The 15,103-nt window shown below is 41.0% G+C and overlaps 1 protein-coding gene across 1 annotated transcript in view; it reads left to right on the top strand.

Moving 5' to 3' along the window:
- Positions 1-15,103, top strand: part of LOC104152933 (FRAS1-related extracellular matrix protein 1-like) — a 74,239-nt gene that overhangs the window by 32,028 nt on the left and 27,108 nt on the right. The window contains exons 17-18 of the mRNA XM_068953367.1: positions 6,735-6,957; positions 10,452-10,596. Of these exons, the coding sequence (XP_068809468.1) occupies positions 10,521-10,596 (76 nt within the window). The 5' untranslated portion in view covers positions 6,735-6,957; positions 10,452-10,520. The remainder of the gene's footprint in view (positions 1-6,734; positions 6,958-10,451; positions 10,597-15,103) is intronic.

The following is a 15,103-nucleotide window of genomic DNA, read 5'->3' as shown; positions in this document are numbered from 1 at the left end:
GATCTGTAAACTGATAGATCTCACTGCTTCTGGGGCTATGCCCCCATAAAATCAGAGCTGAGGACATTGGCATTTAACTTGGAAATAAGCTGATGCATGCTTTAGAACCAGCTTAAAAAAATGTGTGTTTTTAATCTTTTGCATAACTCCAAGTTTCATTCAATTTATGGTATCTATAAGCAGGTTATAGCAACTACATTCCGTCCAAGCATGAACATTGAGGGTCTGTTGCAGATTGCTTTGAGATTTCTGTTAGTGAAGGCCTTTAGTAAGTCCAGAGTGGTTCCTTTCTGTGTCGTCATGAATTGATGTAAATGACAAATCTCTTTTCTTCAACTCAGGAATATAATAGTAACTTTGACCTTGGTCTTCAAAGGCAAAACATCAATTTATTTCCAAGGGCTGATGTCTCCCAGTACAGATCAGTAGGAGTAGGAGCTCCCTGTGATTAAGGAAAGCAGAACACTAGAGCTGTGGTCTGTGCAGAGATTAAATTAATTGATTTTAATAGCAAGGGAAGAAAAGATGAGGTGTGGTAGGAAAAATACATAATGAAGTTCTTCTGTTGTTTGTACTGCAGTATTGCTTAGAAGCCTTCATGAAGAGCCACTGCTTTAAGAAGTCTGCAAAAATTGGAGGAACAAGTGGTCCCTGCACCAAATATTTTTTTTCATATAAATAAATGGGCAGGGCAAAATTTCTCCTTTGGTGAAATCTAGGTGTCCTCCTAATCTAGCCTCCCCACCTTTAAATTTACATAATTTTTATTTTGGATAGGCAGAGGCCATACATGCAGAGGAATGAGTACAAATTAGCTTTGGCAGAACTGGTCTTACACAGATTCCCGCTGTGTCCATCCTCTTAGTGTCAGTGAAATAAGTGTGTCCTTATTTTTAGGGATGCAATGGGATATATTCAAACCTCAGAGCTGTCTTAAAGCTAGCTGAATAGTTGGCTTGGCATTTTATTCTACATGTCAGTTGATTGGTCATTTTATCACCAGTTATGAAGTGAAATTAGATAATCTAGCTGCCATATGGTATACAGTATTTATAGTTTAGTATGTTTTCAATATATGTGTGCTAAAGCCTGCTTCAGGGAGTTGTTATGGTCCTCGTGTTTACAGGATTTGGGTCTTGGGTGGAAGAAGAAATTGACAGTTTCTAATTATTTGATTTAAACTGATACATCAATGGCCACATGGATGAGCCCTAATTAATGTTAATTTACGCTTTCCGTCCTTTCCGACAGGGAGACTTTCAATTGCGGTATTGGATTAGACCCAGTGCCCTTGTAGTTCTGTTACTGATCTCTGGCAATGATCAGGACCAGAAGATCTCAGAGGAAGAGCTGAGACCCTCCCCAGCAGGCCCATGATGCTCAACTTCCTCCTAGGTTCCCCTTCCCACCCAGCCACAAGCAGGTGGTGTCTCATCCATGTCCCCAACAGAGGGGGATTTAACCCTGAAGCATTCCTTTGAAGACTTTTGTCAGCATTAAGAGTTTTAAATTCAGGAATTCTTACTTCCCATGAAAACCCTCCCTTCCCCTCTGAATCTTGATAAATAAGGAGCTACAAGATTAATTATGTGGGACATTAGTCACTCAGTATCTATGTCATTATGTTCTCAAAGCAAGCCTAAATGAATGCCACAGAAGAGCCTTAGAGATCTGCATTTGGAGTCATCTCAAATATGATAAAATAGGAGTGTATTCTTAATCCAAAACATTAGTTGCCTTGTACAGATACCCATGCTAGGGAGCCTAGGGAGTTGCATGGTGTGAATATCCTTAATAGAGATAATTTTCTGACTGCTTCTCATCAAACAAGATACCCACTCATATCTTCAACTCCAGTAATAGTAGTAGCAAAAAGTGCTAGGCTTTAGAGCCTGCATATTGGCCTGTTTGAGATCCACTTCGCAGTCATCATCCCTGTCTCTGCTGCCATGTCTTAGCTGCTTAAAGTTGTCATAATGGCAGACAGCAGGAACTGGCTGAAGCTGGACCAGTACTTTTTTAAAAGTGTTAAATAGTAATAATGATAATAAACAACAAACCCTGAGAGAGAAAAAGGCATGTTGAATTGGCCTTTAAGAACCCAGAGAACATTTGAACAAAGTAGAGTTAATAAATGTTACAGTCAGGTTTTTTGGATATAATTCTTGCAGAATATGATTTCATAATCCTCTGTCTCTAGTGAACAACAAGACCTCTGTAAACACTCAATATTCAAATAGAAAATTGTTTCTTGTAGGCTTCCATGGCACAAAATAAAAGCTCTGTAAATCTGGGCCTCCATATGTGGTTCTCAGCTGGTGTAAGTCCCTGAATGAATTACATGTGAACAGAGAAATTAATGCTACGCACATGGTGGCCAAACTTGAAAGCAAAAATTGCAACTGAGAATATACTGCAGTGGATTGTGAAATATTTGAAGATAAATGGAAGCTTGAGTCCTTGTTGATATGATGCATCACTGATGCATTTCAAGGGATATACAGCTATCACAGTGAGAAATTTTAATATTGACATCATATTTGGGGGAGTGCAAGGAATCACTTTTTAAAATCAAAAAATGAATTTAATCAGAATGCAAACTGAAAAGAAAAAAATGTGATAATGAATCCTTATCATCATTTTGAACATAAATTAATTGGATAAACTCCTTTCCCTTTTTTTGAAATCCCAGAACTTAGTGTTGCAGCAAATGTGTATATTATACAGGTTTTGAAGCCATTATGCTCCAAAGCTGCTCTTTTTAAATCTCTAAATGTTGATGAAAAACTACCAGAGTTTCCGTGCTTTTGAAACGGTTGCAATCTTGTTGTTGTTATTGTTTTCCCCTTTCTCATCTAGGCAGAGAGGAGGAAGAAAGAATGTGCATGTTATAATGAATTCTAAATGAGGGCTGTGCCTCCCCTGTTTGTAAAAAGCCAAGCAAAGCAGTAAAAATAATAAATAAAACAAGTGAAACCCTCTTTAATCCATTCATGAGGCTGAGTGTTTCAGGCAGGCCATAATGTTAAAACAGAGAGTTCTGAAAGAGATGGATCTGGGGAAAGGCTGTTGCTGAGACAATGTCAGCCTTTTAATTGAATTACGTATTTGTCAGCGCTGTATTTTCCCATGTCCAGGATTTTTACTGTTGATTCAAGGCTTAAGGCCTAAACAGAAGGGGTAACAACTGTCATATATTTTGATCCTGAACAAGCTACCTCTTTTCAAAATACCAGCACTGGGGAAAAACGCCGGAGCGTTTTGGTGCAACAGAGGGCAACAGCAAATGAGTTAATGAAAGTGTTTTCCCCCCTGTATTTCACCCTGCCACAGTCCCCTGAGAGTGTTCAGGGAACTCATCCTGAGAATCCTTAAGCCTGGTGTTATTTCTATAGCCGTTTACTTGCATTTATCATAGGGACATCTGGGACTGGGATAGTGAACCAAGAACGGGGCTAGAAGCCAGGAACTCTCAATTCACTTTCTTTGTCTGAATTAATTTGGCAGTTTTTTTTAATATAAACTCTACAGTTTAGTCATGAGCAATTGCAAATATTCACTGCAGTTTATGGTTGGAATTTAAACTATTTTTCTAGTTGATTGGTTGCACAAAATAAGTGGTTGTATTTCTCTTCCCTAGACAGTTATCTTAAGCCTCATGTTCCACAGTAGGACTGGAGGGAGCCACCAAGACTTGCAGTGCAACAGTTCAGGCTGAACTAGGACATAAATAAAACTTACAAGCTTTAGGTCAGAGTATTGGTTCCATTTACACAGAGAGAGCTAAGCACTTCTTGTCTATAACTGACTGTTTCAGCCACCTAATTACTACTACCATATAAATAAGAATAGATAGAGCTTTTGACTATTTTTTCTCTTCTGTGCCCCTATCAGCTCTGTTTAAAGAAAGACTGAGGGGAAAAATATGTATGTTAAGATCTACAGGCTTAAACTTATTCTTTCTCTTGTTCCCTTTGTATAGAAGAAGCCTTGGTGTCTCTGATTATGAAAATCATGATCAGAACTTTTTCCAACTCTTTTAACTGTCTTTGCCAAAATTTTGGGAAACTATTCCCGCTGGAATGTCAAACATGAACCATACCATGGCCAGAGTGAATGTGTGAGCAGGGTACTCTAACTTCTCTAAGGATGACACTGGAAGAAGGATGCTTGAAATTTGCTTCCTCCATGCAATTGTTCATCTAAGAAAGCTCTGCTGAGCCCCGTTTTAAAACTCAACCAAGTGCTCTATGAATCTTTTTTGGTATTATTTGCCCAACTTACTGTGTCTGGGTCCTGAACCATGTTTCATTTATAGAGTGTCTATAATCGAGGTATCTCCTTTTTCATTGTGTTGTACTCCAAAAGTCCATGAGACTTCCCTTTTTAGAGGCTGGAACAGCTCTTCCCTTATTGCATGTGTTACACAGATTAATGCCCGCTTATGCTTACTTTGATACCAGGGGCATAAAACAAGTTGACTTCAGTGCTGCGGGATCATGCTTATAGTAGTCTGAAAGCTGAATGTAGAATCTGGCTTTTTTAGACTAAATTGCATGTAAATTGTGCTTAAAAGATAATGAAAAGGAGTGTGGGCATCACATTCCTTGCAATATATCATATATGAATAGGGCCAAATAAGGCCTATGCGATTTGCTTATCTCTGCCCTTGAGTCTTTACTTATCACCAGAACAAGGATGTAGGAAGAGAAATGGCAAAATCTCTGTTTACAGAAAAAAGTAGGACACAAAGATGTTATAGGGCTTGTCCAAGCTTACTCGCGGATGGTGTAGCAGAGCAGGGAATTTAAATTTCAAAGCACCAGGATAACCCCTAACTTATCCTCTGGAATAGAGCAAACAGGCTGCTCAGTGAAAGTGAAAATTTGAAGGAACTTTTGTTAAGTCAGATTTTGAAAATCGTTTGCCGTTCTCTGGCTACCTGAAAAGTCAAACGCAAAAATGTTTCTGTGGGATCTAAACGTTTCATTTGCCATCTTGCCTAATGATTTTATGAAGCTTTAAATTTAAACATGATTTCAATAAAACCTGAAAGGCTTTATTTTTAAACACTACTTTTTCAGTTTTGTGGGGCTTGGGTATTTTTTTTTTATTTTGATCAAAGTACTTTGTTGAAGCTGACACACGTTTGTGAAATGTTTTGGTCAGCTGCATTATGAGTGTTACTGACACATGCTCCCAAATATATGTGTCACCTCTTCCCACAGGTTTAAAATTTACCCCAAAATTCACCCCCAGAAGAGAACCTTGTGCACTTCTTGTTCAAAATTGAGACTCCAAAGGGAAGATTTCAGAATTTCATGAATTAGGCTTCTGGTTTAAAATGCCTCTATTTCTGACACACTCTGTTTTTATACTTTTGAAAAACTTGATTAATTGAATTTTTTGACTCCATTCAATTTAGAAGAATTTTAAATGCATTCTGCTCATTTTCTAGTTCTGATTCTAATGTGTGAGAAGAGCATGTCTGCTCTGAATCTGCCACATGTTAAAAGAATGAATATTAACTTTTGTTTTTTCAAAGTGACTCTTTAATTGAACATTTAAATATTTAATGAGCTATTTCTATCCAGAAAGGAGGAAAAAAAATTCTGCAGTTCATTCCTAGGCAAAACTCATGCTGGAATCTGGCACAACATCAGTGGTGGCCTGGAAGTCGTAAGGTAACAGCAATTAGTGAAAATAGAGTCTGCACATGGGACACCCCTGGCTAGCAGAGTCTGTCCCCCCAGCTCTGCTTGCAGCCCACTCTGAGTTACCTATGTTCCTTAATATATAGCCTAGCTCCAGTATTTCAGCTGGAAACAATCTCTGGATATGGTTCTTTGAGTCCTTACTCCATCAATGTATTTGGGTAAAATTTGGTTCTACTCAAATAAAACCTGTAATCAAAACGAATGGCATTTCTAATTGAGCAAGGACTCCTTGGAAATGGAGGGCAGCAATTCTGTTGAGATCACTGCTTCATGTTTCTCTCCCCGTATAGAAGACTAAACTAATTTATTTACAAAAACAAAGCGACATACCAGATTAGCCACGTAACTAGTTATCTGCATTGTTTAGATTCACTTGTTTGCTTTCTCATGACATTCAAGTAAACAAGCTATATGTCAATGAAAGTGTTGGCACTCTATCATATATTATAGACTAGTCTGAAGTGCAGAAAAGATCCTGTAATGGGGTTACATGCAGTTTTTTTTTTTTTTTTAACTGTGAGCATATGCTGTGAGTGGGAAAGGACTGTACAAGGTGAACAAGGGTTTCATTAATGAGGATATGTAGAAGTCCCTGAATAAAAAAAGTAAGTCAATATAGGAGCACCTGTGGAATTTGCAGGCTTGTATCCACGTGGAAGAGGAACCCACATAAACATACTGAAGGCAATAGCACGATCTGCTCTTCCCCTTTAGTCTTCCTTCTGGGCCTCCCTGTAAATATAGCGTGTTTGCCTGTCTCAGGCAGTTTGGTTATGAAATATATCCCTTTTTGGGCATCTGGTCTCCAGAAATCAGATTTTACAAACAATAGGAGAACAGGCATTTCCACTGTAAGTTTTACTATTTCACTCTATCAGAAAGACAGAGTCTATTAAGAAATATTTTTTGCTATCTTATCATTTTGGTTTTTAAAGTTCCTGTTTATCCTTTTCTGAAATGTTTACAACTGACCTTACTTTGTTTTGTCTCTTCTGACTTTTTGCTTTTAACTGATAGAGGAAGGTGACTTATGTGTTATGGATGGAGCACTCTGAATGCTGAAGACCCTGATGTCCCTCAGAATGCACTGAGTGTCTCCATCATTACCCTCCCTCCCGCTCACGGATTGATATTAAATGGACTCTGTGGCAGCGACGTTGGTTGGTACGAGTTGCTGACCTCAGCAAAGCTTCAGCAAGACTACAAATTCACAGCTTTTCCCTGGCTGAACTCAAACAAGGTCTGAGTAATGGGACTTTGGCTTCCCTTCATTGGCTTTTATTGTTTATATGCTTTTTGCTGCATCAGGGCTATGGGGATTATATATGATTGCACACGGACAAAATGGGCTCCCTGGTCTTGTGGTGTTAACACCCTATTAGGAGACCTGGATTAATTACAGCCCCTCCTGCAGCCTGTCTGCGAGAAACATGGTCCTCTCTGTCCATAGGACGTTTTGTTTGCACTGAAGGGGAGTTTTGCAGGCGGGGGTGAGCCCTTGGCGCTGAATGCCGGCTGAGATGCATTTCTCACCGCTGAGCAGTGGCCAGCCGGCCGGCAATGCGCGAGCAGCGGATGGCCTCTGCTGGGAGCCACTGCTCATTGCAGCATGCCTCAGCGCTGAGCCTCCCCTCGGAAAGCAGCCCAGCCGAGTTAGAGACATGCAGTATTTTCTGTGCAAAACGAGCTGGGGGTTTGCTTCCAGGAGACAGAGTAGTGTTGGCCGTGCTGCACGGAACCTATGGCTTATGCTGCAGCTTTTTCACAAGCATAGGGGAACAGCTGGGCAAACCCTTTTCCTGTTCCCTTCTTCCTCCCTTCACTGGTCCCCCTTTTTATTATTTTCACCCCCACAAGAGCTTCCATACAGATTTTGTAGGACGCTTCTGCCAGAGCTGCTGCTTCACAGGCTGCACACTTTCCCTCCCGGCACACCACAGCCAAGCCAAAGGCAGATGAGGGACAGCAGCCCTGGCCAGCTCAGGCAGGAGCTTAAGCATGTGAGGGACCCAAAGGCATCTCCAAAGCTGCCAACACAACTGCCTGCAGAATCTGCTAAGGAACCAGATGCAGCGGGGAAAAAAAATCCCTTCCCCAGCTTGGCATCTGTGCTGCACGCCTGCCAAGCAGAGAGAAGGAACGGGGCGGGGAGAGGAAGTGGCTGAGGGCTGGAGGCTATTTGGCACCCTGGCAACCCACAAACGGTTTTGGTTTGGAGCTGAGAAGCAAACTACTTAGGCTAATGTAAAGTGTGTGTTTTTTAAGTTCGAAAAGACCTTATTGAAATTTAAAAAAAAAAGAAAAAAAGTAAATCCTGCAGACTGAGTTCAGCAAAGAATAAAGCTTCCTAAAAAAGAGAAGCCTTTTTTGGAGGGGGAGAAGGTTTGAGTACGGGCTAGACTGATTGCAGTTACAAGGAGGAAGATCCATTCATTATCTGTTTCAGTTGTGGCATTGCAGAATATGCTAAAGGTATCCTGGGACTGTTCAGCACTAACAGTCAAATCATACAGTTATAAAAACCTACCTGATTGTTTAATGTTCATGCCTGTAAGAACTGCTTGAAGGAAGATACAAAGCAAGTGTTAGAAGGCTCTGGAAAGTTTACTGTCAGAAAGTTTACTGTTTACTGTGATTTCCTCTCCCTCTTCTTTAAGTCCCGAAGACTTACAAACTGGATGGAACTTTTCAGTTATATAAATGCACTTTTCCATAAATACTTATTTTGCAGCATAAACCAAAAAATGCCTGTGGGTGTGCCATGCTCTTAGCTACTAACTGATCTAATCTTGTTCACTTCAGTGAGGTCGCAGAGGTACTCTGGCTCACAGTGGCCCAGGCCAGCTCTGAGCAGCGGTGTCCGAGGTTGAAATCCCGCTACGCGGGTACATCTTCCACTGTGCATTTTTGATGACAAAAATGCACCCCCCCGCAGACACGTTCTACCCTCCCAACAGGGAGTAGAAATTTGGACAGGATGTATTTTTCAATTTTGCAAGATTTTTATCTAATGGAAATTGCCTCACTGGTACTGATTTATTAGGAGAAAACCTCCCCCTCCCCAATTTGAAAGGAAGATACCTGCATAAATTGTATACTGAGGCCATAAAGACTAACCCATTGCTCATTGGTTCTGAAGAGCCAGAGGTTCATTCAGCCTCCGGACCGTGCGTTAAAACTCCTTTACAGGCACGGCTGGGTTCGAGTTCTTTCTTTGACACGTCATCCTGCAAAGGCTATATGCCAGTTGATGGTAATGCTGCAGAGTAGACTGGAAGGGTCGGGCTCAGGCGTGAGCTCTTAACCTGGCACATGTCTAGTGGATTCAGTAGGTAACAATGACTCATCAATGTGCTTTAGGGAAGGAGATAAAATCTAAGTGAAAACATGGGATGTCCTAGTTTTGGATAACGTCTTAACAATCTTCAGAGAACAAGAAAATGGAAAAGACTTTGTTTCTGTATCTTGTTTGTTGCTCAGGATGACTTTTATGGAATTAAGCTACTTATTTCTAGGAATGTTTTTCCTTCAGCGCAGTCTTTGAAATTCAAAATTATTTAAATATTTTTTCCCAGTGCATTCAAGCACCTAAGGTTTAGAAAACTTTGGATCCTTTTGCTTGCATACTTTCAAGCTGACAACTATCCCTGTTCTAGTTATTCATGTTCCATAAACAGCTTGACGAGTTTCATCATTAGCTTGCCCTAAAATGGGTCAAAGAACTGTGTAAGGTTAGAAAGTTACATTAGGTCTCCAGGAGTATTATTTCAAATCTTACCGCGGTCACTGAATTCCTAGGTTACTTGTTTAATTTGGCTTGTGCCTGTCTGTGTTTTCCTACTGTATCAAGGTTTTGGCAAGCTAAGTCCACTGACTGAGTGTGAAACACTTGGATGCCGTGGTGGTAAAGGCTATGTCTGTGCCCACAGAGCATGATATTTAACAAGACCTCTAGCTCCACGAAACATGCATGTTCAAGAACACATTGTGTATTACTCTTTTTTTAAGTGCCCCCAAAATTTATTGAAGAAATAGCCAATATCTTACTAGCAATCAAGGACTAATATGGGAGCTGCTCCAAAGCTTGCCAGCCTTGGATGGCTATCTGCTCTGCAAGTTAACTTAGGAGTGATTTCAAAGGCCAACCATGATTCTTCTGGTTTTGGATATGCAAGAATAGCAGCAAGAACAAATGAATCCATCCAGGGCTGCTAAACACAAACGTATTGCATCTGCCTCTGGAGCCACAGGTCACTGCAGCGTGGGAGAACATAGGAGAGCAATATCAAATTCCTTACCCTAATCTTACACCCTACACTCACTACTTCTAACACTCCTTGTCAGAGGCAGTATACCTGCGATCTGAAGCAGTGCAGCCATCGTCATGTGTGAGAACAGCTGTGATACGTAGCAGCGGCCAGAGGACGATGTGAGAGGCGTAGCATCCAGCTGAATGGCCGTAAGTTGTTAGGGTTTGTGCAGTGCTTGCAAGATAGGGTCCCAATCCAGGGCTGCATCTCTGTAGGAACAAGGCTTTATTTCAGTGGAAGCAGGATGGGCCCTTTGGCTCATGAGGGCACTGATTCTGTAGTATTTAAAGATTGCAACTATTATCTTAAATTCCAGGGAGAATTGGAATACTTGTTATTTCTAAATTAAGAAATAATATGACCACTGTATTTTAAGTTTGTAGTGTCCAGGGTTTTCCTTTTAATTTCCCTCTCTTTCCTATAGGACTGATGCTAGGGTACATGCATGATGACACAGAAAGCCTAGAGGATAGTTTTACCGTGCAGCTGACAGATGGCAAGCACACAGTCCAAGGGACACTTTACATCTACATCATGCCATTCAACGATGAAATCCTTCATCTTTCCAGGTTAGCTATTTAAGTGACATGCAGTGCATAACAACTTATGGGGGAAAAAAAGAGATAAATGGAAGCAACCCATCTCCCCATCAGCCTCCTCAGAGCCCACCCACAATAAACAGGAAAGCATGCTTTCTTTGTAAATTTTGTCCTGGAAAACCAGTTTGTAACAGGGCTGTCCATGCTGTTAATGTAGTGTAGAGCTGCAGCCTGAGACAGACAAGCCTCACAATGCAATCCAGTAAAAATCATTCATGTAGAAGTAGCTGTTTTGTGGTCTCTGGGTGGAGGCTTGTTTGTATTGAAGTTAGTGGTAAAATTTTTGTTGTCTTCAATTAGACCAAAACTGCTTCTTTTTCACACGCTCTCTCTTTTGCTTTATTGCCTTCTGTAATTTTTTTCCTTTAATCTACTTTAAACAATGAATCTTGTTGGCAAGAACATGGGACACTTTTTTAAATATTTAAGGGCCAAACCCAGTCCTGTTGAAGGCAGTGTTATGGTTCACATTCCTTTCAAGAGAGTCAGAATATCACCTCTGGAAATAAAGGTTCAAAATTTGACCTTGATTCAAAGACGGAGGAAGCAAACTGGTCGCCGGTAATAATACTACAGTGAGAGTAACATTAATTGTCTCTGCTCACTAGGGGTAAAGGCCTTCTGACATGATTTCATCCATTAAAAAAAGTCTAAATTATAATGCTTTTGGGTGGCATTACAAAACCAGACTGTTATGAGAACAGTGGTATAGGCTTTCATTGATTGGCTCAAAGGACATAGGGAGAAATCTGGCCTGGTGGCATGTTATGTGATGGGATGTGGGAGATGTGGTTTGACTCACATGACCGTAATTCATGCTGTGGCCTAATTCTCTTAAGAATTCAGAACTTGGGAAAAAAAAAAGAAAAATCCTGTGGAGCTGCTGAATCCCTCTAGAAATGCCAACTCTGATCTAAAAGAAGGTTGATTTTGCTTTTCTTTTTGTAGATGTTTTACAACATCTTAACGGCCATAGGCTGAAAACCACCACAGTGGGAGTAAAACTCAGGTGCCCTCTCGGCGTGGTGATGGTAACAGCATATCCTTGACTCAAAAAAATAGTTTGTAGAACTGAAAAAGAATTTATCTTTTCATCCCAGAAGAATTCTTGTGACTTGAAAAATAAAATAAAACTTTTTTTCAAGATAGGGAAGAAAGTCGACCTGGAACCTCTGTGAAGCGTGAAAATATTCCATTAATGTCATTGTTAATTTTACATCCTGTTAGATGCAATGTTGCATTTACACTTTAATACTTGGTGGTTGTTACTATGGCTATTACTAAATTTTTTTACTTGTGTACTTCTTCTTCAAAATGAAAACCGTCTTGACTCCCAACCTGAATTTCTCTCCTAGAAATTGGCAGAGGAAATGCTTCAATAAATTCAGAACCCTGCTTTTTCCCCCCAGTTTTTTGAAACAGAAAATTTATCCAGGTCAGGCTTTTCCCACTAGCGGGATTTGAATCCCCATTTTCAAAGCATAATAAACCCATGGGATCACAAAATACCTGTTTAGTTGCAATGATAAATACAAGCTTTCATTTTAGAGCATAAATCAGTGCACATATGAAATAATATGTTGCTCTCCCTAGATATCTCAGGCCCCTTGGCTGGGGTCCTTCATCAAGGGGAAAGCTGAAAAATTTGCTTCCAGTTGCCCTTCTCTGGAGCAGAGTAGCAGCCTGCAGCACTTGCAGAGGGGTATTGACACGCACCCATTTGAAACGGCTTTGGCTGCATTCCCAGAACATCATGTGTATATTTTTAAAAATTTCATAGAAGTAGTAAACAATGAAAAGCTACAAAATGGACACACGTCCCTGCTTTCTACCAGCGTTTCCTCTAGGGCTTGCTGCAGTGCGGAGCCTTCAAACCGCTCCTGCCAAGGGAAATGGTGCCAGCCTTTCATCCATGACTTTCAGGTGAGGCAGCCCTGGGGCAACTGAGATTTATGAACCCCTTAAATGTCACCCTGTGACATCTGACGTTTCATAGTAGGTGGCTGCAATAAATAAGGGGCTGGCGTTTGGGGTGCCCCTTCCTAATTCGGTGATTGGAAGCAAGACCCAGTGCCGTGTCCGGTGTGATCCTGGCACATGGGTTTCAGGGAGCCATGGGAAAGTGAGGGAGGAGATGTGTATCTGCTTAAATCCCATCAGCTGAGTTCCAGCTGCACCCATGGAGAGCAATAGCCTGTGCCACCACAGCGAGCACTGTAGGTGAGGTGCCAGCCAAGGCATCTGACCACCCAGTTGCCCGGTTGCAGCAGGAGCCCCGACCCAGACACTTTTTCTTCATTTATCCTGCTCTTTTCAGCCTTGCTCCCATTTTTCCTATGCTTCATGTCTTCCCTCGCTTTCCTCCCATCCTTGTGATTTCCTCATTGTTGTTCACCTGAGATTGGGTCCTTGTTGGTGTTTCTGTTTTCATGCATGTGAAATAGCTTTGCTAGAATCACATCACTCCATATATGCCCTTATTCTTAGTATGAGCAACCCTGTGGAGACAACCCTTACTTAATCTTTTAAAATCCGTGTTATTTTCTAGTTTGTAGGAAGCAAGTGTCATATCTCAAATGTTGTTTATATGTTCTCAGTTCACAGAGCAAATTGAGCCCTTTTGTTTAAATAGGAAGCAATGTAAGTGAAGAAAATGTTACTGTTAGCATTTACCAGTTAGCTCTGGAGTAGGCAGTGCTCTTCTTCCTGCATAGAGCTGTGAATTTCAGACACTCGTATTCTGACCAAATCCTGTGAGGATGAAGGACAACATAACAAAAATTGCATGCTCATATGTGGCAAGTCCCACAGTAGCATATTTGTTTAAATATTTTTAAAAAATTCTATCTGCTTGATGCTAAGAGAAGCCTGATGATGCTTAATAAATTGGAGAAATTGCTCAAAGATACTTCATCCATATGAAAGCATGAGCCCTGTACTGCTGCCAAGAGAAGTGAGACCTGTGGTGTCATGCCGAGTAAGTGATGGTCACACAAATTAGAAAGGCTTAGGTACAGATCCCTCTCTCATACGGTTTTCCCTGAAATGTGAAAATGTAACGGGGAAATTACTAAGCAGCATTTAGTCTTTCCAGCTGGATCTTCCTCTTCTAGATACGATTGTGGACAGTGCACTATGCAGTGTAACAAAGACCAAAGTAACATCTTTAAATAATTTGAGTAGTAGTGCTCTGTCCCTCTTCCACCATTCTAAAATTAAGAGCAGGCAAGAAAAAGAAGCTTCAGGAGAGGTTGCTGCCCATTCCATTGTGCTGGGTACTATACAAACACATCAGAGTTATTCCTGCTACAGGTTTATACAAAATAAGCTGATGGCCTTTCCTGCATCACGTGCATATATTTCAATTATTCTTGTTACCTAGTTTCTTTATTGCTATTCTTAGCTACTCTTTGCTGAGCTTCTCTCTTTAGTACAGCTGCTTCTTCAGCACCAGTCTGGACAAGTCTCTCAGTTCCCAGGCACTTTAACTTCATTCCTGAGGAGAAGGGATGACATTGGAGGCTCTGGGACGTAAATTATGCTCTGAAGTTTGGACAGAGAGTGTGTGAAACTAGTAACCTTTGTGCAACATGAAGAGAGGCTGAGCTCAAGGAACTTTGGTGCGAATTGCTAACCCTTGCTAAATGGGAAGTTGACTGCCTTTGTTTTGTTTTGTTTTTTTCACCATTTTCACCATTTTTTGTCTCTCCCTTCCCCCCCCCTCCTTTTTTCCCCCAGAAATATGGATTTGGAAGTCAAAGTAGCTGAGAGAAGTCACTTCCATTGCAGACAAGGATTCTCCAAGGTATAAACACTGCGTGGTCTCCAATGTGCCCAGACCTGGAGATCTGCAATTGAAGGTAGCAGTGCCTTTAGTATTTAGACCCTTTTCCTGGAGACAAGTGAAATCCCCAGTCTGCTCCTGCAGCAGGAGGCATGAGGCATGTTCTGGAAATAGTTTTGTTCCAGACTTGATTTCATTAGTAGGATAAGCAAGACAAAACACACTTTTTTTTTTTTTTTGAGGGTGGGGGGGGTGGGGGGGGGGGAACTTTCTTCTGCATTCAGATGGCTCTAGCAGCTTCCCAGGCAGAATTTCCTTTTCAGTTCCTACTTCTCTTGGCTTCAAAGAGAAGTCCATATCCTCTATGCTTCTCCTGGCTGGTGCTAGTATGACACACCTATTTGACATTAGGGCAAGCTAAAAGTCTTCCTCCTGCATCTCTCTGCAGTGTCCCAGCACCTGCCATACAGCAAATCAGAGGAAAAGTTTTGCCCCTTTAGCAGGAATCCTAGAAACTGATTCTTGCTACACGTCTCCTTCCACCGTCTCTCTGTTGTACTGAAACATTTTAACTGACTTTTATATTGGTTTGCTAAGCCACTGTGCTGTCGTCTTCCTTTTATAATTAAGCAACTTGAAAAATCCTTTGAGGTCAATAAATTCTGAGAAGGCTTACATAAAACAGAATATAAA

This window comes from Struthio camelus, chromosome 8 (genome assembly GCF_040807025.1).
Source record: "Struthio camelus isolate bStrCam1 chromosome 8, bStrCam1.hap1, whole genome shotgun sequence".
NCBI classification, from domain to species: Eukaryota; Metazoa; Chordata; class Aves; order Struthioniformes; family Struthionidae; genus Struthio; species Struthio camelus.
The sequence above is the reverse complement of the archived record's forward strand: the minus strand, read 5'-3'. Positions and strand labels throughout refer to the sequence as shown.